This window comes from Cryptomeria japonica, chromosome 3 (genome assembly GCF_030272615.1).
Source record: "Cryptomeria japonica chromosome 3, Sugi_1.0, whole genome shotgun sequence".
In the NCBI taxonomy this organism is placed as follows: Eukaryota; Viridiplantae; Streptophyta; class Pinopsida; order Cupressales; family Cupressaceae; genus Cryptomeria; species Cryptomeria japonica.
Genome location: NC_081407.1, coordinates 467432564 through 467457413, shown reverse-complemented (window position 1 = coordinate 467457413; position 24850 = coordinate 467432564). Strand labels below are relative to the sequence as shown.

General features: G+C 36.7%; 1 protein-coding gene across 3 annotated transcripts in view; it reads right to left on the bottom strand.

The window, feature by feature from the left end:
* LOC131041381 (uncharacterized) overlaps window positions 1-24850 on the bottom strand; it is a 145608-nt gene that overhangs the window by 97541 nt on the left and 23217 nt on the right. For 2 of the 3 annotated variants that reach the window (XM_057974432.2, XM_057974433.2), the window contains 5 exons: window positions 16744-16845; window positions 10220-10326; window positions 9960-10060; window positions 8928-9015; window positions 8319-8407 (listed from right to left, as the gene is read on the bottom strand). In XM_057974432.2, the coding sequence (XP_057830415.2) occupies window positions 8319-8407; window positions 8928-9015; window positions 9960-10060; window positions 10220-10326; window positions 16744-16845 (487 nt within the window). Of the gene's footprint in view, window positions 1-8318; window positions 8408-8927; window positions 9016-9959; window positions 10061-10219; window positions 10327-16743; window positions 16846-24850 lie in introns of those variants that run through there. The other variant, XM_057974434.2, reaches the window with a different exon arrangement.

Genomic DNA, 24850 nt, shown 5'->3' with positions numbered 1-24850 from the left:
TAATCTACCAATTGGATACAAATCAAATTTCTAAAAAACTAGGATAATTATCTATTCAATAACAATGTCAGTGTGTAGGATATGAGGCAGAAACCACCACTCGGGATTCTCTATAACAGATGCAAGAAAAAAGAGTCAGCAAAAGGAAGAACAGAACAACAGACATCTAAAAGGGGAAAGATAGAGCCTTAACATTGTATGCTCCATAAACCTTGAAAATTCAATACAGATAAATCAGCAGTTCCACCAACCATTTAGTGACTTAGAAAAAAATTTAATTTTTGATGGGATAGCAACTGATAAAATAAAAATTGATTTAGCTACAGACACACTGGGAGGGCCATCTGCAAAATGGTTTCATAACTTATTGTTGAAAGCAAGAAAGGATGGGAAACTTTGAAACAAAATTTTGAAAATAGATTTTAAAAAAAATATATCAGAGATAGCAATTTATTAATGAATTAGTAATTAGCATTTCTAGAACAACCACAAGTCACAATTAATAACTTCAGTTGGAGAATTTTTTATTGCTGCTATACTTGAATCAAAGAACATTGAAACTCAAATTCGATGCATCATGTGAATGTGTAAACTTAAATCTGATGTCATCTGCACATTCACATAATGCATCAAGGTTAAGATGTAGACATTCACATAATAAATCTAATTTAAGATTCATGTTTACTGTTCATTGATTCAAGTATAGCAGCAAGAAAAATTTAAATTTCACTGTTTTAATTACAACAGAAGACCCCAAGGCTAGGTCCTGGACTGGCATCCCCATTGCAGAAATGCCATAGAACATAGATTATAACTTCAAATTTTTCCCAACACCAAGTTGTAAAATAATCAGGTTATCCATTTCTCCTGTTACTTTTTTCCAATAATACATATTGAACAAGATAGAAAATAATAAATATCTCTATCAGATCATGATTGGGATTGAAGAAGCCAAATTTATGCACATGCTATACTAAAGCACGCCTAATTGTAATCTGTTATATATAAAGCATACATAGTTTTCAAGAATTAAAAATAAAAATAATTTACAAGAAGACAGATTTGACTCTGCCTAAGATACAATTCCAAACATATTGTCCACAAAAATCAAGCTAAATCAACTAAAATAGCCTCCAGACATCGATGAACATTTTAGACTGAGTTGCAAAATCACTACGAGTCTGTTGGCCTCACGAAGCAGCAGAAGAAAACAAGGAACTGGTAAAAGAACAATGTCCTGATTCTTATCCTAATTGTCCTTCTAACTTTATAGTCTCTGTTTACTTTTCTTGTAACTCTTGCTTTGCTATCTTTTTCTTACTATTTATTAAGCCATAAATTACTTGATATCTCAATTAATATATATATCTCCACATTTGCACTTTTTGCATTACTTTTATGCAAGTTGCTTGGACACGGATACGGATACAAATATGGATACGGGTACGGCCATTTTTTAAGATCCCCAATACGGATACGGCCGGATACGTCATTTATAAAATAAAACAAATACATATATTTAACACAATTTCCAAAGTTATTCAAGGATATTTTCATCACTTCAAAAGTAATATAGACACATTATTGCTACATAAATAATAATAAGTTGATTTAAAATTTTACAAAATGCAAAAATAGTAGAGTTGCATTGGAAGATAACCCAAAAAATGAGTCACTAAAATAGAAAAACATTTCATTTGTCTTTCTCATTTGCTGTAGGTTTTGTTTATACCAATTTTATTTTTTTATGCATGAAGTTTTTTAAAATTAAATTTAGGAAGATTTACGTGAAATTTTAAATCAATTAAATCACATGGTATCCAGCATGGTTGGAAATGAAGGTTTTTTGGACATGCATGGGTACAATATTCGACTGTGTATCCAGGCTGTATTGGATATGTATCCATTTCGGAGGGATACGCATGCCCGGGGAGGGACAAAGGAGTTTCTGGCTACTCTGCTTTTATGTTTTTAACTAATTCCAATTCTGCTTTTTTAAACCCTTTATTTGCCTTTCAACGATTATCTCTAAATAGTAAATACAATAGCAGCCTTTCTCATTCTTCCCAATTATTTGATTATTTTAATTTAATTTTTACCCCTACAGCATTTTATTAGCTTTTAAAACTTTATTTAGAAGGTTTAGAATCTTTTATCTTCACAAGTTTCTGCCAATCTCATCCTGACGATGGACAAAAGAGTGTGACCTGATATTGATGTTAAAAGCTCTATAGTTTTATCCAAAAAAATTGCAAGTTCAAAAATATCCAGTTCTCATCTAAACAATCTTGATATTTTTTTCTCTAAAGCATTTCCTTGTCTAACATTTGAAACATTAGTATATTTTTTTCTCTAAAGCATTTCCTTGCCTAACATCTGAAACATTAGTTGTGACTTGTGAATGACAAGATAGGCTTGATGTCCTCATTTAGAAAGGAAATCTCACTTAGAAGGCACGCCATCCTTGTTTGGAAAACAACCTCACTATCTAAGTGATTTCTTTGTAGATCATGAAAGCTAATATACTTTGCTGGCTGGTTTCAAAATGGTGACTTAATGTTTGGGTATTTAAAATCCCTTCATATCTTGGAAAACTCCTAGAGCTTTGTTATCACCCCCTCAATTTTTCATTAAGATTTCAAACTCAGAGATCGCCTTTGGTGTTTCTTTCCTCTTTCGATCTTATGTTTCCTTTCTTTGAACCTAAGTCGTTGAACCTTTTCATAGTTCAAAGGTTCAAAGTTCAAAGCACGCTTTAAGGAATGCTCTTCGTGGCTTTGTATTATGGTAAGGCAAGCGCATTGTTGTAATTTGTATTGAACTTTGAAGGTTCAAGGTTCAACCGGTTCTCTTGCGTGAGTCGCGGCTATGTAATGTTATTTAACGAGCAGATGTGAACGTGTTAAGTCGGTTTTGAAGTTGAACTTTGAACTATTTACAAATCGGTTCAAGGTTCAAGGTTCAAAACTTCCCTTTCTGTTTGTTAAAGGTCTTTGCTCGTTCCCGGTGTTGTTTTGAGCCGCAGGTTAAGAATTCTTTGTTCTATCTCCTCGAATTGAACTTGAACCATTAAACTCTTCACGAGTTGGTTCAAGGTTCAAAAGGTTCATTCCAAGTTGGCTCTAAAGACTTTAATAACACTGAAGGTGGCGCGGCAAAAAAGATATTCCCAGCATCTTATAGTTTAAAATTCTAAATTTAGAAAGAAATCATGAAAGTATTGACCGTTTGTGCGGAGTTGATAGGTAATTAAGAAAGTGTCAGGTTCCTATCATATCACTGTTATCTCACACGTTCGAATGAATCATTATGAGGCGTGTGTAGATCTTTCTCAGTTGTTTTCCCGTTTGTTTTAAAAAGACATGTGAATTCTCAAAATTGTAAAAGTTGTAGCTGCTATTATTGAAGGAGCCAGAGACGCTGAAGGTAATTTCAGCTCCATTTTGCCGAAGGTTTCACAGATCTCATGGTGGTTACAGGTGAGTCTTGATAATCTCCCTGTACTGTGTTTTTAGCTCAGAAGGTCGGTCAAAGTAGGAGAGATCTTTTGTTTTGGAATAGAATTTTGTCCTGTTTAGGAATTGTTGTTTAATGTAAAAGTGGCCTCAATGAGGCCAATACTTCCAAAACTTGGTCGAACATCATGCTTGGTGAGTATACTTCCAGAGTTGGACGACACCTCTTTGGCCCAAGCTAACTTGGGAGATTTCTTAGAAAGGGCTAAAAAACCCTGGAGCAAGTTCAACGATGGAGAGGATAGTAAGAAGTGGCCTAATGGAAGCCGTTGTTTTTCCAACCGCTGCTCCCTGTCCAGATTTGGTAATAGCATGCATGAACAGATATGACGCTGATAACAGGTGCATTAGAAACAGTAGTGGCGAGTTGTTGGTGGAGATTAACAGAGAGACAGTAATGGCTGCGATGGGGATCCCACATAAGGAGCCATACGAGGACTGGTCGATTGGGACCTCATATGCATTTTTCTCTGAGAAGAAAAGCACAAAATAGAAGCGTTATTGCAAGGAATTGGCTTCTGAAGGTTCAAAAAGGGGGGTCCCAGTTACCTAAGCCTCTTACCAGGGAACATTTCATCACAGAGGTGCGAGATATCGTCATACTGCTAAATAGACTTAAAGGAAACTTGCACTCTTTCTACTAGGAGGATTGGATGTACTTCTATATCTAGGTGTTATTAGCTGGCGAGAAATACCTTGACTGGGCTCAGGTTATCGCTGAAAGGCTTCATGAGAGTTTGAGCAACTTTGTTGGTATGTCCAACTTTTACATGTCTTCATACTTATTCTACATATTGGCCTGTACCAGGGACTGGAAAGGATTGCATAATGAGCCATGGGTAGACGGAATGAAGGTTTATGACTATTACCCTTACCTGCAACAACAGAAGTATGCAGAGTATTTCATTAGATGGAATGATGTTTTCGCAGGAAGTTGTGTAGGTGCAAGTGTAGGTGTAAGTGTAGGTGGTGTTAAGGTAGGTAAGGTTGGGTAGGTAAGATGAGTATTGGTGGCTGTGCTTCCTTCCCTGCTTGTTTCCATCCCTCGTTCTTCGTTTCCTTTGTTCCCTGCTTCCCTCCCCTTCAAGCCCCAAATTAGTGTCGGGAATGAATGGTGAGATTTTGCAATGACTAGAAAATTTAATCTGCAACTCACACGTCTTTCGAAAATTACTAGAAAATTGAACCTACAACTCACAGGTCTTTCAAATATTGCCAATTACTGACCAGAAAGGGTTATCAACAGCTGTTGTTCTAGCTCCAGTTGCAGTCTCAATTTAATCGCCAACCCTAGCTCCGACAGCTACTCTACTGTAGTTGAAGGTTAAAGTCTATATGCTATATAAGATCCATTTTGAGATCGATCTAGGTGTATTGTAAGGGGATATTAATAAAAGAATGTCAGCAGAGGCCATGGAGCTGGTTAGCATCTATGGAAGTTATTTCATCCAATTTTCCAGATTTACTTATATCCGGGTGGGCGGTTTTGAAGGTGAGCCATTCAAATTACCCAGATTGAAGTGAGCCAACAATTGGCTCACATTGACAAAAGATTAGGGACAAAGGGTAAATCTGGAGTTGTTTTTCCTATTGAACTTGGTTATTACAGTTGTAAATCTGTATCTGATGCCTTGAACTTAGAATTGGAGTTCAAGAAAATGAATCTGCAGCCTTATATTGCCAGGTGAAAATTTGACAACAGGGGATATGCTGTAGAAAATTTGAATGTGGATGACCATTTCTTCCATGAACCTTAGTTAGAAGATTACTGGGAAAACTGTGGCGATGAATTTGAAGTGAGGAGGAGGTTATGGTCAAGGTTCACCCTACAGCAGGTTGTTACCATGAAATTGCCCATTAATGTATCTTGTGTACAAGAAGAGGAAGGGGAAGATGTCTTAGATTCTAAATTCAACGAAAAGGTTCAAGGGCAGCCAATTCCTGAAATTGACTGGGATAAAAGAGAGGAAGAAAGCATTCAAGCCAAGTCCTTCAACATCATAAGAAGAACAGAAAAATGGCTAAGGGATCGAAAGTTCAAAAAGGATTCAAACATGCCTCCCCATGAATTAACAGTTGGTCCATGTGCTACAACTCAGATTCCTACTTCTTCCTCTAACAAGATTGTTGATATTGCAGGTGACACAAGGCCAATTATTGAAGAGGTTCAACCCAAAAGGTCAAAGAGGTCTCCACTGAATTCCTTAGCAGTCTGAGTTACTCGCTTGAGGAGCAAAAAGAAGAGTAGAGAACCAGTGGTGAACCAAATTGTTGTAGACTTGGATCCGGGTGAAGAAACTGAAGTGACAATGGATCAGCAAGTATTGAATAACCCTCCATTGCAGGATACAGATACAAGGAACCTGAGGAAGGGCCAAACCCAATGAGCACTCTGACTATTATTGACTCCCCGGATGCTCAAACACCTCCACCGTCTAAAGAAACTTCCAACACTCCTCGATGGCTAGGAGCGTTGATTGGGAAGAAACGTAATGTTGTCCCTATTACAATTCCCATGGAGGATATGGTGAGCAAGTGCCTCGGGAAAGTATCTAAACCAAAGAAGCTCAAAACGCAGCCAATGGTGGAAGTGGACGAGACAACGGGTCATTGGGTGGCTGAAGTAGCTAAACCCATCTTAGGCAGAGATTCAGAGAAGGCCACTAAAGATGATTTTACTGTGGAGAAAATTGATTTGGGAGTTGCTTCAAGGGTGGTAGATGCTAAACACCTGGAATCCTCCACAAAGAGGATGATATCCAGGTCTTGGAAGGATGAGAAAGATAAAAAGGAGCTGAAACAGGTCGTCACTCAAATGGCAGAGTACATCAACGCCATACATCATCCAAACCCTCAGCCATTGTCTCATATGACATTGTCCTTTGATCCCAAATCACCGATGAACCAGAATCTGTTAGATCAAGTCCAGAGGAGCCGCATGATAGCTGAAATATTCGATAAATGGCTTGATTCTATTGCACAGCAAGGTTCGAACTACATTGTCAGCCTGGTTAAAGTATATGAAGACACCATAACTATGAGCAAAAAACTAGAGCTAGAAACTGTTGCATGGGAGAAGGAAAGAACCAAATGGGTGGCAGTCTTGGCCTAAATGAATGATGTGCAGAAGTTTGGTGTGATGAAATTCCTAACTGAGAAACCAGTGGAAAATCTGGATGATAATGTGCTTTATGTGTCAAGAAAGAATGTTGAATGGAGAAATTCGATTATTAGGCGAGGCCATGAGGAATCTGCTAAATTACTTAAAGGGTTGAAGGATTTGATTGATACAATGCAGAAGGATTTAAAGTGCATTGATATACGACTCATGAAGGAGGATGGGCAGATATGGCCAAGATCTTCAAAGAAAGAGTGCAGCTTGTAAAAGAAACAAAATCTCTGACCACCGATGACTTTTCAAAAGTGGCGAGGATAGAGTCAATGCTGACAGTCTACTTTGATCACTTGGAGGCACATAAAGAAAAGGTTACGCAGGTGAACATGGACAAGGAAGTGTGGAAGCAGCGTATCCAACACATCGGACTCCCATACTTTCAGGTTATCTTGAACTTTTCAGCAGCGTATCTGGGGAGGCGTAATGTGTGTGGTGCCGCAGAAAAGCAAAACAAATCAGCGGTCGCTTCTTCCACAATGGAGTCTTGATCGGATAACGAATGAGCTATCATCCTATCTGCGGCTTTTGTTTATTTAATTTCATAAAGTTCAAAGTAAACGGTTTCTTTGACTCTAGGTTAGAGTTAAAAGGTTTAGGGTTATTTTGTAACAAACTATTGGCCTAGAGGCTATATATGTAAAAAAAGCAAGCTTTGTTAAGGCCCGTAAAACTTTGATTTGGAGGAACAGTTTGATTTTCCTTGAATTTCTCAGAACTGATATTTCTGGTACTTGAATGAAATGTGCTATTTTGAGGCAATCTTTAAAATCTGTGTGTTTGAAGGATTAGCGATCTCTATTGAGATGTATGCTGATGTGCGTAATATGTCATTTCATTACCAGTTCTTTCTGTGTTTGTGAATTCATTGATTTTTCGTTGTTTACAAGAAGTTTCATTGTTGTTTAAATGGCACTGATCCCCCTTGTCCTATGAGGCATGAGTGAGAATCGATCAGCATTTACACTACTTTGAGTTTACTTTATTTTGAGTTTATTGAATGAATATATGCGGAAGTAGGAGTCTGTGAGCTCTACACTTAAAAATAGATCTTTGTAGCATTCTTTTGTGTTGATGAATGAATGTGAAAGCCTTTCGCGCTTTCTGGTGAAAAGTGTATTCATTTCTAAATTAACTGCATAAAAATTCATTGTAAATCTCACGAGGAGCTGCCCTCTAATGCAGAGGATGAACCTTAATTCGGTTCACCCAACTGTTGGTTCATTTGCTTTCCTTTCATAAGGGGTGTGCACGAGTCAATATTGTAATATACATATATAAATTAAAGAAAGGACAAATCTGTTAACCAACAAGCTTCATCCACAGATTGCCATTGATTACATTAAAGGCCATGATGATCAAAAAACTACAAGAAAGAATCCCAATAACAATGTGATTCACACTTTCAAAAAGAATATTTGGAGAGCATATTAAGCTAATAAGATATGCATAATCAAACACAGCGGCATTCCAATAGTAGATAAATGCTTTACTTTAAAATTGAACACAAGCAAAGAGTCCTCATCCATAAGGCAACCTTTCTCAAGCAGGGAAATATAGAACATTCTAAACAGGAATAAATAAATATTATAAGAATGATATTGGGCTGTAAAACAAAATTCAACAAGCACCTGTGCTGCACTGTGTGCCATTGGATAAACTGCTGACTTGGCATAAACCCAAGAAGGCCATGATCCAGGACCAGATTGGCAAACCAAATCTGTTAAGAGAACAAACAGCATCAACTATCTCAATCTTGCCAATGTGGTAATGAAAATTAGAAACATACAGTTTAACTCATTAATAATGAACTTGCAATAAAAATGGGAATAACAGCTGAATTACTCTATATCATATGTGGTTAAGGAAGGGAAACAGGATTCACTTTCCATAAAATTCCTTAAGACAAGAGATGAGCATGAGCAATCATGTTACTATTTCATGAGCAATCATATTACTATTTCTTCCACTTGTAAACCCGAGAGTGCAAAAAGATATATACATAAGCTGACTTTTACCAGCAATAACATAATTTTTGGAATTTAATCAAGACTACCAGATCATTAATTTTCTATTTCAGATTTTCCCCCACTATAGTCAGTCAGTGGGCTCCCTAATAATTGTTCTGAGAAAATTTCCTTTTAAGTACCACATAAAATCCACACAGTAGAATCAGTATATATCCAAGATGATGGAGAATCATGTGCATCCAAGAAGATAGAAAATCATGTGCAGCTTACCAAGACCTCCTGTGCCTGTTGCTTCAATATTGATAAAGGCTCCAACTGTGGCCCGCCATTTATGTGTGGTCATAAATCCATGAGATGCCTGAAAACAAATGTATGCAGAAAAACTGAATTAATAACGTAAAAACTAACACAAACAACGACTATAGAAACAAAGTGGCAACAAATTACAAAGATTATAACAAGAATTTGCAAAAATGTCATACAGTACTGAATAAAAGCATATTAGTAGTCAAGAAAATTTAAATTAGTGAAACTGCATCAGAAAGAACCGGATCAGTCATCATTAAATAGAAAAGGCATCTCAACTAAATACTGGCTCAGATCAGCAATTCCTATATTACTTTTTCCCACACAACTTCCAACTATCAATCAAGCATTAATTTCCCAGGTAAAATGGAATGCAATAAAGGTGCATACTGGTTACGGTATAAACAGATAAAAGCCATTTGATGTTTATATCAGAACACATGTGTGCAGTGATTGAGCATACAACCTGATCACAATGATTGAGAAAGCCAAACATGATGTGAAGACTGGAAATGCAGATAATTAATAAAATCCATGGGGTATGAAAAGAGCTTCTGAAATACTAAATGACAGTTAAAAGAATGCAGAAGAAAATTTCTCAGAAAAAATCGAACTATACCAGCATTGTGCAAAGGAGACCTCTGGAGAAAAGGCATTTCTCTTCTCCATTAGAAAGATGAAAAAGGATTTAAGCAATTTGAAACAACTAAAAAAATTTGCATGAACACTAAGAAATAGGTAAGTCATCTCAGGAAAAGAGCTACAGAATTTATCAAAAGTATAAATATCAATAGAGATCAAGATTCATAACTAAAAACATAAGCATGTGATTCTATAAAGAAAAGAAGAAACAAAGTGATGTTATTGTCTATAGAATAATAAGGTTCAATTATCAATAAAAACTCTAGCATAAAACTATTGGAACTTTATTATGATTTGCAAGAAGCCCTGTGCATACCAAACTTGTCCATTAAACTTTACAGGATAAATGCTTACCAAGAGAAAAAGCTCTTCTGCACCATTAAAAAGAAAAATGATAGGATGGGGCGGCACCCATCCAGAATCAATAATGAGGCGTGCTACTTCCAACATTGATGCTGTCGTAAAAGGCAACAAGCATAAGTGCTTAGACAAACATTACTTTAAAAAAAAAAAGAGCAACCAAATTTTTTATCTACTGAACATGTAGTGCACATTAAGGAAATCACTACCAATCTGCCTTAGAAGTTCATATTAAGGAAAACCAAACAACCAACCTATACATGAGCCACAGTCACCAGCTCCAGGGGATCCCAATGGACTGTCATAATGACCATTGATAAGAACTGTTGCATCATCATTCTTTGCATAAGCTGAAGCAATCCTGCCAATTCTCCAGTAAGTAATACATGAAGACAACTATTTGAGATTAAATTGAGGAACAAAATGGATCTTGACAAATAATGCAATCAAAGTTGTCATATATCACCACAATGAAAGCAGTAGCAAAATGACAACCAGTGAATTTAAGAACTTTAGCTTAAATAGAACAAAATGAAAAGTGAATTACAAATTAAACAGTAAACCAATAAAAACTTTTACAAAGTAACCTTCCAATTTCATTAGGGCAAAATGGTGAACCCTGCAGACAAATTGGGTGTTTACCAATCCTTAAAGAGATACTTGTCAAACCATGTTATGATTGATTTTTCCCATTTGAAAGTGTAGTGGAACACTATACAGTATAGGCGGTCACAGAAATATAATGTCATGTATTGATGCAAGCAACATGTACAGATACGCTGCAAGCTCATCACTCAAGAGTAGGATACAATGGCCATATTGTGATAATGCTCCTTTGATTCAGATGTTAAATGTGAATAGGGCCCTCCTTGTAGACTCCAAGGGCTCCCATAAAACCAAAATTGTCAAACCCTCCCAGAGGCTCTAGAAGCAACTACTTGCCAATTATTTGTACTTATAAAACATGCTCTATTTATCACAATGCCACTAGGTGAATTTTGTGTTCACCGATCCTTTAAGAAGTACTTTTAAAATCATGTTATGATACATTTTGCCAAGTCAAAGTGTAGCTGGACATTATACAGAATTATTGTGATACTGGATTTAACTCTAGTATTTTTTTGAATTAGAGGTTTGTAGTAAATTTAGAAAAAATAAAGTTATTAGCATTATTAGTAATTCAAATACTAATTAACATTGTATTACCACATAATAATAACAAGATTAATGTTTGCTAGTTTGAATTAAAATGTTTTAATATGTGCTACGGATTAAAAAAGCCAGTATTATTATAATGTTATAATATTTGAAATCATGAGTATCAAATGATAATAAAGATATTGTAGGCATCTAAAAATGGTCAACGCTTGCGATGTGATACTTTAACATGTCTATGTTACCTTCTTTTAGGTTTTCGCATTTTACTAACACTTCCTCTATGTTGCACATTTGATCTTTATCATTTGTCAACATCGTGTCATTCTTTTGCTTTCTTTTCCTATTTGATCCTATTCAGTCGTTTCAATTTGTGTCTTATCGATGTCAATCTCAATTGTCATTTCATGATCATGGTTAGCTATCAATTTCATATAATCATCGTTTTTGATCCTAATCAATTCCAATCAATTCTCAATGTCATGTCATCAACCATTATCAATCAATTATCATTTATCAATCACCAATCGATTTTCCATCAATCATTTATCTTCGTCAATTGTCCTTGTCATTTCAATCATCATGATCAATCTTGAGCATTGATTTCAACAAATTTTAGTTAATTAGTCAATCATTATATCAATCAATCAATTCAATCATTAAATCATGATCATGTTAATTATTTCACGGCATCATCTTGATTTATGTCTCTCTCTTAGGGTTTAATAATTCTTTAATTATTAATCCTTTACTAATATTTCTCTTAGGATAAATGAATTTATTCATTTACCCTATGTCTTGTGTCACAATTAAATACTTCATTTAATTGGCTAATTAGTCTTTTATGAATTAATTAATAAATGAGAATTTATTAATTAATGTCATCTAATTCCTATTTCCTATTTCCTAATTCCTAATTCCTCTTTTCCACCTAATTTTCGAATTTTCGAATTTCAAATTTCTTCTAATTCTTCCCTCCTAATTTTTCCCACTAATTTCTCCTCCTAATTAGCCCCTCTTTTTGTGCTCAATCATGTCATATAATTTAAGGCCTATTTTGTCTCTCAATCATGTAAAATCTATGAGCAATTATTGCTCTCAATTTGTCATAAATCAAAGGGCTATTTTCCCTCTCAATCATGTCATAATTTGATGAGCACAAATTGATCTCAATTTGTCACATTTTCACATAGCAATTTGTCATGAAATTGGTCATTCAATTTGTCATAATTCGTCACAAATCATGCCAATTAATTATTTTGTTGCCCTTTTTGAATCCTCATCAAATGGTCTATAAATTGAGCACTCTTTTCTCAATCATAACTAACCACTTCTCGAATACCCTCACGCTGTCGAATTCATTTGCAATCTCATGAAATTGGTCATTCAATTTGTCATAATTTGTCACAAATCATGCCAATTAATTATTTTGTTGCCCTTTTTGAATCCTCATCAAATGGTCTATAAATTGAGCACTCTTTTCTCAATCATAACTAACCACTTCTCGAATACCCTCACGCTGTCAAATTCATTTGCAATCTTGCTTCCTTCCTCACATTTGCATTTTGTAGGTGAAGCCCACATATTTGGAGGAGAAAGAGAAACAATGGAGGAGATATGAAGGAGATTTATGTGCCTTAATTTGCATTTGTTTCTGAAATCTCACTTCCATTCCTTTATTGAGTGTGATAGGATCATTTCTTAGCTTATTAGGGTTTGTTGTTACCTAATTGATGGCTTTGATGATTTCCATGATTCCTACATACAGATATACTTATGAATGCAAAAAAAATACTAGACAGTTAAACCCAGAAGCACTCTCAATCATGCTCACCAATTATTCATGCTTATATCACAAAATTATTTTTTCATAATGCAAATTATATTTTCTATATATAACACTATAACTTCACCTTATCATGAACACTTGCATAATATAAAGTTTTGACTTAAATATTGATGGAAAATACATCCTCACTTATGTCTGAGATTCTTTTTCAAGTGCAGTAAATCATGAGTCTAGCTCTTGATAGACTTGTTATAGAACAGCCTCCCATGGAAAAACATCTGTTTCACAATAGACATTGTCAAGGACATCAAGAACGTTTTGAGAGGGAAGACACAATGTCCCCCCTCATCATATTTTTCTTATCTATTTTGCAAATGTCATATCTCTAAAATTATGAATTCCAATAAGTCTCCAATCTACAGGGAACTTCAAAAAATCCCTCCTATTGTAGGGAACATCATGATGTCCAGCAGGTTGGCAATCTTCCTCAATTGTCCTAGGTCAAAGATACCCACAACATAACACAAGTGTTTAAACTTTAAAATAACATATAAAAAAGATAATTTTGATAATTAGAAAACCCTAAACCCTAAACTTACTCATTCTACAGATTTTGAATGTCATGGAAAAGAGACTAAAGAGGGGGATAGAAGAAGAAAAGAGGAAACGAAGGGCAAATAGAGAGACTTGCAAGAATGTGGAGGTACTTGCAGCTTATTGGAGGCAAGGCATGTGCATTTCCCATACTTTTCCAAATATTTCATGAATTTGGTAAAAAGAACTTCAAAAAAGCATTTTTATTTTTCAATTTGCCACTTTGCTGCAGTTTTGTTTTTCTTCTTTTTCCTGCAATGCCTAGAATATAAGATGAGTTTCCATAGTGATAAGCAGATAGATATGAGGAAACAAGAAAATAGAAGGGGAGAAAAGGGTGAAGTGGCAATCAAACACAAACTAAAAGTTCAATTAGGACTTGGGAATGATGTCCAATTGGATACCCAACACAGTTTTTGAAGCCATTTGCAAGGGGAACATTCAAAAATGAGAAACCTTTGCTTCAGTTTGTGCAGCTGCATGACACAAACAGGGCAATTGATTATAGGAGGAGACACCATTGGATGCAATGTTTGCAATGTTGAATGGAAGGGCAGCATCACATTGATCAGTGAACACTTATCACACTTACCAGGTCATGGGATTTGCATTTGTGATAACCTTTCACTTGACATGAGGGCTGAAATACAAAGGATGCATGATGGGGATCCGCAATGTTATTTATTCAACACAAAAACAGATGCAGTACTTCACAAACAGAGAACAAAACAGAATTGATCCCCACAACATAGTGTAAGTGAAGTGAATGATAATACACTGAAAATCAGTGCTCAAAAGAAAGCCACTTTGTGAGGACTGCATCCCAAAACAATACAAGAATACAATACGTCAATATGAATTCCAATTAGTAAATCACAATTAAATCAAGTACTTATCAAATGACCAAGTCAAAGGCAATTCCATATCCTAAGGCACATATAACACCAAGGGCATAAAATGCCTGCCCTGTCCCCTGACGCTTTCATTCAAATAAGTGTTGTCTTCAATGCAAACTAGCTGTGGATGTTTATGCATCACACCTTCATTATCCCATCTAAAATCTTCCCTTGGCAGGTTCTTCCAATCAATGGGGTATTCCATGATCTCCCAAATCCTCAGCATTTTAGTCCTTGTCTGCAAAATTGCTTCAGGTTTCAATACAATCCTTGCTTCTTTAACTAGCTGCAGGAGCTCTATCTGGCAAGGAATCTTGTTGCCAGTCACTTTCTTCAAACATATATAAAGTACTCGGCATTCTCTTGTGGGCAGCAGTAGTCCCAATTTGTATACCACATTGGCTGTCATCAGAAAAACTTTGTAGGTTCCATATATTTAATAGTAGCAACAATCTATAATAAACCACAATAAATCACCAATCAGCCTAATTGGCAATCCAATCTGCATCAGGTTTCCATGTTTTTCCTCGAATCACTTGCATGATTTTTGAAACTGTCATTTCTTCCTTTGAATGCTGACACAATTCTCAAGGACAGTTAAATCACAAATAAACTACAGTTTTTTCATCCAGATTTCTCTGTTGGCCTATAAAATACTTGTTTTTTGAATTTTCCATAAAAAACTCCATTTTTACATTAAAGAATTCAGTTAGCCAATGTAACCAAACATTGAATTGATTAGGCTGTACTCAAAGGCACAAATTCTTCTGTGAAAATCTATTCCATTATCATTCAGTTAGAGCCTGATTACTGCTTTATAGCCTTAACACCAACCTTTTAGGAAGGGCTTGGACCTTTGTTTCAAAGCGATTAAATTATGATAAATTGCATGCACCATAAAGGTCCATGAAGCCTCAAATGCCACCTCCAAACCAATGCTTTGTTTCTAAAAAGCGAAAAATAAAATTTATTTTGAGCTAGACCAGATAGACAAGCAGTGTTTTGTCCTTTATTTGAAATGAAATTTAGACAACCTTCTTTTTGACTTTTCTATTTTCCAGAATTTTTCAGCATCTTTTTACTTTGCCATTTTTTTCCAATAAAATCCCAAGAAAGATTTTTGCTACTGCCGACATAATTATTGGATGTCCGATTCTTGTATTTCATCTATTGCTTCAGATACATTTAACTGTATGGCTCTAACCTCAAAAAGACATGATCTCCCAGTTCAGAGTTTTTTAGCATTGATAAATTGACCTCTAACATTGGCCAAGAATCTTTCGATCTCAAAGTCTACTTTAGTTCATAGCTCTACTTCCTAAAGTGCACACAAATTTGATTGCTAGAATAAAACACTACCTCTGAAATGTTAGGTTTCTCTACTACTTGCAATGTTTTCATAAACATTCAAAATTGAATTGAAATTCCATAAAATGTGTCTCATAGATCATCTGTATTGATTGGAACACTCTTGATTTGTAGGTTAAGTTTTGAAATCTTATTAAGCTCTCATGGTTATATTTAAATACAACCCAGCAGGTATTATTTTTTCTTTTTGGTTCTTCCAAATTGTAATGCTTTTCCTTACTACATCCATCCAATGCCTTTTCCGCAAACTACAAGAGGAACTGTGCACATAACACAGATTTCTTACCCCAACTCTGTGTCAAGTGCACCACAAGAATGGGAAGTACATTACAGTTGCAAAAATACAAACTGTGGCTAGTTGCAGTAAATTGAGCCAACATATGTTAAAAAAACTAATATTAACATTGCACATAGCAGCAGTTAAACTCTGGTTGAATATTTAAGACTCAACGATAAGGCAGCATACAAGCTTGTGGCAGGAATCAACAAACATTTGATATGTATTGCATATCATATTCAATCAAAAATTCCAATTAGATATGTCCATTCTAAAATACTACCCAGCACAGAAGATAGAGGTAGGAAAAGGTAAAGCTTTGCAGAAAACTCATCGGCACTGCTCTTAGTGAAGAAATTATTTACAGAATCTTAGAGCAAGAAAATCTGCACAACAATTCATGGAGTTTTATGTCTCAACTTGTTTTTGGTGTTACAACAAATTATATAACATCTCACAAAAATACATAAGGAGAGAATCAAGGAACTTGATTGATCATGGAAAGAATCCAAATACAATAATAAATTATATATCACAACAGCTAAAAAATGATCACATGATGATTTGCAAGGAAATTATTACAAAAACATTTTTACTGCAAAAACCTGATTTTCATGTTATATTAGCAGTTAGTTAAACTTCAGAATCACCGTCCAATTTTGTTCTATAAAAGAATTGAACAGCGCAGACGAAAATTACCTTACTAGAATGTTTCTATGGTTTCTGTATGCCAGAGATATGCTGTGGCGCAAGAATATCATGTTGAAAGAGCCACTCACAAATGCGTCGTCCACTTCAATACTGTAGGAATACAACCCAACTGTTCAGTGGCAAAGAGATGAATAAATTCACAACAATAAGACATCAGGTGATGATGTTCACAATGAAACAATCATTTTATTTTTAGTTGGTAACAGATATAGAAAGACATCCAAAGCAAGGTATACTATCAGTAAATTTATTCAGAAACAGCAGATCAGTACATCCCTATGCAAAATAATTTGAACTGTCAAGACATCCACAAGCATAGTTACCTGGAGACAGGAGGATAAAGGTACAGGCATGGAGACAGGTAGACCACTCAAATTGGGCACTTGAGTGAATCAGTAAGGATACATTTATATTACAAAGCAGTCACCATAAACTGCGGGTGTGAGAATAGGGACACAGTCCATGTTCCTACAATGGAGTTACCTGGAAACAATATGTATGCATGCTCCTGGACTTCAAACCATTCTAGTATCATATGAAAACACTATTTGGTAACTGACACATCAAAAGATTTTTCTTATGACCCTTCTTACAAATTCAAAATGATAATAGAGATACTACAGGGGATTCAGTTAAGACGTGGCAGGTAGCCCTTTTGTAAAATACAAGAAATTGAATCATTTCTGAGGGTGATCCAGATGACAGCTCAGGACAATTTTCTTACAACATGCCAAAAAACTAGTAGGTCATGTTGTCAAGAGCATAACTCTGCAACAGTAGCTCCAAAAGACCCCATCAAAAAGTGTTGGAAAGGTTAGGATGTGTACAACATGATGTGATGGTGCTTAGCTTTGTTAAGAGCAGGTTTGATCACCAAAAAACAAACAGCGAAGATCAAAATTCATAAAATAAAATAAAATCTTTTAAATTCAGAAATTTTCATGTAGATCTTGAAATCTTGGCTTTTATGGGTTTCATGTCACAAAATGTTCTATCCACTTCATGGTGAAATACTTGTCACGTGGCATTTCAAGTTCCAAGGAGAACTTCAATTTCTGCAATTTGATTATTCATTTCCTACTAATAAAAGATACAAAAGAATTGCCATGTAAATGTGGAAAACAATGTGTTGTAGTGTTGGCCTATATTTTAAACTGAGGCCCATTTTAACATTTCCCAACTTGTTATATCCTATTGAGATATTATAAATACGTTTCCAATCCCTATTCAAATCGAAACTTAAACGTTTCCAATATCATCACCCTATAATAAGAAAATTTTGTTGCAAAACGGAATTCTCAAAACAAATGCAAGTTGGCAGGAATCAATGAAATCAGAGTCTGATTTAAATTGGCCCCAATAAACAATGAGATTAATAAGATTCCTCAAATATAATAAGGGTATATTTGCTATCTGCCATAGTTACTGAATTGAAAGTTATGTTTAATAGAGATTTGGAACATAGCACGGGCATCCTTCCACAAAAGCATATGAAACCAAAGACAGTTGGCGGACCTTTTTGTTGGTTTGACAACCTTTTCCGGAGTCCGATAAGGTTTTCAAAACCTCATTGGACCCCAGCACTTTATCTCAAACTCACAAAACAAAACAAAAATAACTGAAAAGTTAGTTTCTGTTTTAAATGCAGTGTCGGGCTAGACACACTTTCCCTAACCACAGTCAAAGGAAATTGTTGAAGAATTGGTATTTTCAAAACTTCATAAACACACATCATCACGCACGTGGAGGCATTTTGAAAGCAACAATGTTTCTTATTTTGGATTAAAAATTGTGGGAAGGACAAAGGCAAGTCCAAAGAAAGACTATAGGCATTTTATTTTAAGTTTTAAAACTTCAATCAGAGCCTGAAAGGGGTTTTGAAACCCCATCATCTTTCCGACAATCACCTGTGGAAGCGTAAGAAGCGCTTCTGAAGAGACCCATGGATCCTCTCCAAATCAACATGGTTGCAAGCATTGAGGCATGGACAAGAATACACATAGCTTGACCAATGATGAATGGTGGATTCTCTATTTAAACAGTTAACACCAAATGAATCCTATCTCATGTAATGATCTGCAGATGAATTTTAATACCATATACCTCAAAATCAATGTGTTTAGAGTTAATTGTTGGCCGAATTCAACTTGGAGAAAAAGAGCCCAACTGTTGAGATGAAGACCTGCAATGTATTATTGAAAACAAAGTCCTAAGATAGAAAATTGGGAAAATTAGCAGAAGTATGCCGATACAATCATGTCGGAAATAGCATCAGACCACATTTTAATTGCTAAGTGCGCAAAGCTATAGTTGCTCTATGGCAACATATAGGACAGTTGAAGTCCAATACTCCTTGGTAAGGATTGCTCTGGTCTAAGTCTGGCAAAATCCAGAACACGCGAGATATAATTGATGCTCTAGATCCTCATGGCAAGGTGGCAATGAAGTAAGGCTAGGTCAGATTTTCTTTGGATTCTAGAGGCTTATGTGATCTTAGCAACATTGAGATATAACATACAAATTCACTACCCTCTGCCTAAGCTAGAAAGGATGAGGTTATTAAGAGAGTAATTGGTAAAATTTGAATATATTAAGCAAATGATCAAACCATCATTAAATAGATTACAAGAGATCAATGTTTCTAATAAGAAACAACTGATAGAAGAAACAAAATTAGAAACTCCTAAATATTTACAATGTATTACAATATTGACCACTGAATAATGGAATAAATATATTATTCTAATACCCTCCCTTAATCATCAATCTGTCTACTACACCAAGTTGCCACCTAAACTTGACAAACTTATCCGGATGTAGGGACTTGGTGAGGATATCTATAGTCTAGTCCTCAGTAGGAACATACTACAAATCCATGGATCCATCTTCAACCAGCTTGTGGATGAAGTGACAATGAAGCTCAAGATGCTTGGTCCGCTCATGGAAGACTGGATTTTTGGCGAGTTTCAGCACCCCTTGATTGTTGCAAAAGAGGGGTGTAGGACCTGCTTGAGACAGATGGATGTCTGAAAGCATCCTTCGAAGCCAAACTGCCTCACAAGCTACTTTGATTGTTCCTCGATATTCAGCTTTCGCTGAGGAAAGAGCTACGGCCTGCTACTTCTTACTGGTCCAAGTGACAGCACCTATGCCCAAACTGAAGACATACCCGGATGTGGACTTTTTGTCATCAACAGAGCCTGCCCAATCCGAAATTGTGAAACTGATGAGTCTGGGATCTTTGGTCCGTCCATAAAGGATACCAAAGTCTGAAGTGCCCTTGACATAGCGTAGAATCCGCCTCGCTACAACCCAATGATCTGATGTAGGAGTTGTCATGAAGCAGGATATGTAACTCACTGCATAGCTCAGATCAGGTCTAGTGGAGCTGAGATATATTAAACTGCCTACTAGTTGCTTGAAATCGGATTCATTCTCAACTGGAGAACTGGATTTGGCCGACAACTTCAAGCCTTTCTTCATAGGTGCAGATGCAAGTTTGCAATCCTGCATTCGAAACTTGTCTAGCAGAGCCCTAGCATATTTGGACTGAGAGATGAAGATGCCATGAGACTGCTGCCAAAACTCAAAACCTAGGCAGTAGTGCAGAAGCCCAAGATCGGTCATGTCAAAAGACTGGCATAAATTCAGCTTGATTCCCTGAATCAAAGATGTCGAACTGCCAGGGATGATCAAATCATCAACATATATAACCAGAATGATTATATCACTGCCAGTAGTCTTGACATATAGATTTGAGTCAAAAGGACTCCTCTAGAAACCTTGATTTGTGAGGTACTTATCAATTTTCATGTACCATGCTTGAGGAGCCTGTTTCAGGCCATAGAGTGCTTTCACTAGTTTGAGTACCTGGTGTTCTTTTCAGACAACCTTGAATCCAAGAGGTTGTGTCATGTAGACTTCTTCCTGTAACTCACCATTCAGGAAGGCACTCTTGACGTCCATTTGATGGAACTTCCAGCCACAGTGAGCTGCCATGACTAGGACTAATCTGATGGTGCTCATCTTTGCTGTCGGAGCAAAGGTCTCCTAGTAATCAATTCCTTCACACTGAGAGAAGCCTTTGGCAACGAGATGAGCCTTGCACTTATCCAAAGTGCCATTTGCCTTGTATTTGACCTTATAGTCCCATTTGCATCCAATGGGTTTCTTCCTTGGAGGAAGATCTGACATAACCCAAGTGTTATTTTTCAGCAAGCTCTAGTGCTCAGTTGACATTGCTTGTTCCCACTCAAGTATCCCTTCCGCCTCTATGTATGTGTGTGGTTCATACACACTGTGAATGTTTGCCATGAGAGCAAAATTAACATAATCGGGTTGCTTGCTCTTCTTCCGAGCAGTTCTACCCTCGATGAGCTCGTCATCATGAAGATCAACAAGTGTCTTAGCCCACTATTTAGGCCGGAGAGTAGAAGTGCCAACATCAGATGTGGGAGGTGCAACAAGATCAGGTTCATCAAACAAAAGATCAGAGGAATCTCGAGGAAAGTCAGGTGGTGCAGCTGCATGTCTAGGTGATCCTGCAGGAGAAGAAAAAGATGCAAGTGCGGGAACTAGAACAGCTGGAGCCCTCCCATCAGGTGGACCTAATGGAAGACGGACACCCAAGTCTGAAGCCTTCAATGGCTGATCCTTGGAATCCACAACTGGAGGAGAGAGCTGAAATGGCCCGCGTTCCTCATCATAAACCACATCACGACTGAAGATGAGACAATCTGTCTCGATGTCAACCAATCAGTAGGCCTTGTGAGTATCAATGTAGCCAGTGAGCATGAGTTTCTGGCTCTTGGCATCCAACTTGGTGCTCTTAGCATCAAGGATCCAAACAAAAGTAGTGGAGCCAAAAACCTTCAGGTGATTTATTCTGGACTTGCGGCCAAACCAGGCCTCTTCCGGAGTCTTCTTCTTCACAACCACAATAAGAGACCAATTCAAAAGATAGACTACAGTGTTAACTGCTTTAGCCCAAAACTTCTTTGGAACATTCTTGTGTTCGAGCATAGACTAAGCCATTTCGGCAATCGTTCAGTTTCTCCGCTCAACGACATCGTTTTGCTGAGGGGTGTAAGGTGTAGTGAGTTGGCGCACGATGCCATGCTCACAGAAATGGGAGAAGGCAGAAGAACAGAATTCTCCCCCATTATCAAACCGAAGAGTAACAATAGGTTGACCAAACTCTTTTTCTACTAATGCTTTGAACTTTTGAAAGCAAACAAACACCTCCGATTTCTGATAAAGAAAATACACCCACATTTTTCTACTAAAATCATCAACAAAAAGTAGAAAATACTTGGACCCAGTAACAGAAGGAGTAGCCATAGGTCCACAAATATCAGCATGGACCAGTTATAGTACCTTGGAAACTCTCCAAGAGTCGCCATCCGAAAACGGAGTCCGATGCTACTTCCTAGCCTAACATGCTCCGCAAACTTCAAGGTTCTGGGTCTGAATTTCTAGCAATCCAATAACAAGATCTTCTCGAACAAGCTAAGAAAGATAGTGCACATTTAAGTGCTCATAACGCTAATGTGAGAGAGTAGTAACAGAGGAGCGCTTGGTTGCCATGGCAAGTTGTTGAGAATCACCAAAATCAACTAAGTTGAATAGACCATGATCCTCAAGACCCATGGCAACAGTAGACTGAGTCTCCCTATCAATGATGTGCACTGATGTGAACTGAAGGTCATGTCGAGCCGAGGAGAATGTCTCAGAATTTAACTGAGAGAAGGTTGAGTTCCATTCCTGGAACACAGTACACGTTGAGGAAAATCAATTTCCTCCCTCTAGACTAAATCTGCACATTTTGCCCTTTCCGCCAACGGTGTACTCTTCCCCTCCAAAAAATAACTGAATTTGAGTAAGGTTGAAAGTCAGTGAACCAATCCCGACAACAAGTGAAGTGGCGTGAGGCACCTGAATCTATATACCAGGCAAAAGATTTGACATGGTCTGCAGGTCTTTTAGCCATGAAGGCGTAAAAAGCAGACTCGCTCTGCTCAGTGTGCTCCGCTACATTTGCTTTCGGCTGTGAACCACTTTGCTTATAGCCTGTGCAGCCAAGTGTTTACGGCACTCAAATTTCATATGAGCAAACTTATGGCAGTAATTGCATTGAACACTCTTCTTCTTCGAGCCTTCTAATGACGGAGCTGAGGGTTTCTATTGAGAAGACTAAGATTTGCCTTTATCCTTATGAAAGGATTTGGTTGCAAATGCTTTGTTCTATAGAGGATGAGTTGGTACTACTGCTTCCACCGATCCTGCTGCAGAAGTTTAGTGCAGAGATCAGCGAACTTCAGATCAACACCGGTTGAGGTGATGTTGAGTGTTTCGACAAAATGCTCATAGCTTCTAACTAGTCACAAATGTCCTTGATCAAATTGAGATGCTCCTGAAGGGATTTTCTCTCATCCATGACAATAGAGAAGAGCATATTTTTCAAAAAGAAGGCTCTGCTCTTATCAGACGTCTCATGCAGCGTCGTGAGATGCTCCCATATCTCGACAGTTGTTTTGTCGGTAGGTATCTGAAGAAGCTGATCATCGATCACTGAGAACTTGATGAGCATGACAGCTTCACAATTTTGTTCATCAAACTTTGTTTGATCAAGACCGGCTACAAAAGGATGTTTGGTCTTTCCAAGGACCAACTGATCAATGACACGATACTCAAATATTGTGAGCATCCATTGCTTCCACGTATTGTAGTTTTTGTCGTTGAATTTTTGACTCCCCTCGAATAGAATATTCATCAGAGAAGTCATCAAGAAAAATTGAGGTCAAAGCTGGTTGATTGAATGATGGCATGAATATCGAGGTAGGAGATAGTCAATGCATGAACGCGACGTGTTAAAAATGAAACTGAGGCAAAAAGTGTGCACTAATTTTGAGGCAAAAAAAAATGAATTTTCGAGCACGGATCCCAATGTACGGATTTTGGATGACTTAGGAAATGTTGAGGGTGACCCAAATGAGAATTCAAAAAACCAAAAAAAATTATATAGAAACCAAAAAATATTGATGACAAGCCGCTAAGAAAATTACTGAGGATTTGAAAATAAGCCCTAGACGGCTGGAAGAATCGGCAAAAAATCTACACAAGCACGGAAAAAAATATTTCTGCAGAAAAATCGCAGAAAGTAAATCCGCACTGATCTTGCCAAAAAGAAAAACGGTTGCTGCTATCGGAAATGAAGACCATACAGAAAAATCGTCCACGCAGAAAACATCGCGACCACGGCAAATCACAGGTTTGAACCCACGAAAACACACAAAAATGGCGAATGGAGCTTTGAACAGGCACGAAAAAGAGAAAATCGTGCGGTAAATTGAGGAGACTTCTTTCGTCGTCGCACGCACAACCAGAAACTTTTCTCATGCAAATAAACAAACTCAAAATCGCATCGAAAACCTCTGTCGCACGCACACAGAGGCGCAAAAGAAATGAAATCACATGCAGACAAGGCCGCCCACAAACCGACGCCAAAAAATACAGACGGATCGTGTTGCAAAGCAGAATGGGCAGGGAGCAAAACGGGTGCAAAATAAATCGCGCAACTCAAACACACAAACGCAAAACCCTAAGCGGATTTTTTTTTTAAATGACTAAAAATTAATTCCAAAAGATTTTCCACTAAAAAATTAGAATTATAAAAATCTTTTCGAAAAAAAATTATTGCCTAAGCTCTGATACCATATTACAAGAGTAATTGGTAAAATTTGAATATATTAAACAAATGATCAAACGATCATTAAATAGATTACAAGAGATCAATGTTTCTAATAAGAAACAACGGATAACAAAAACAAAATTAGAAACTCCTAAAAAATTTACGATATATTACAATATTGACCATTAAATAATTGAATAAAGATATTATTCTAATAGAGGTGATTAATGTATAGAAGGCTAATGTATCAATGATAAGTGTTGATCAAAAAATTACTGCTTTGAAACAGCTCCAGGGCACCATATGGAGAACCGGATATGCAAGGCACAAAATACAAGGGGAATACATTATTGCCCATAATGAGGCACAATTGAAACTTATCGGATAATACAGATGTTAACTATA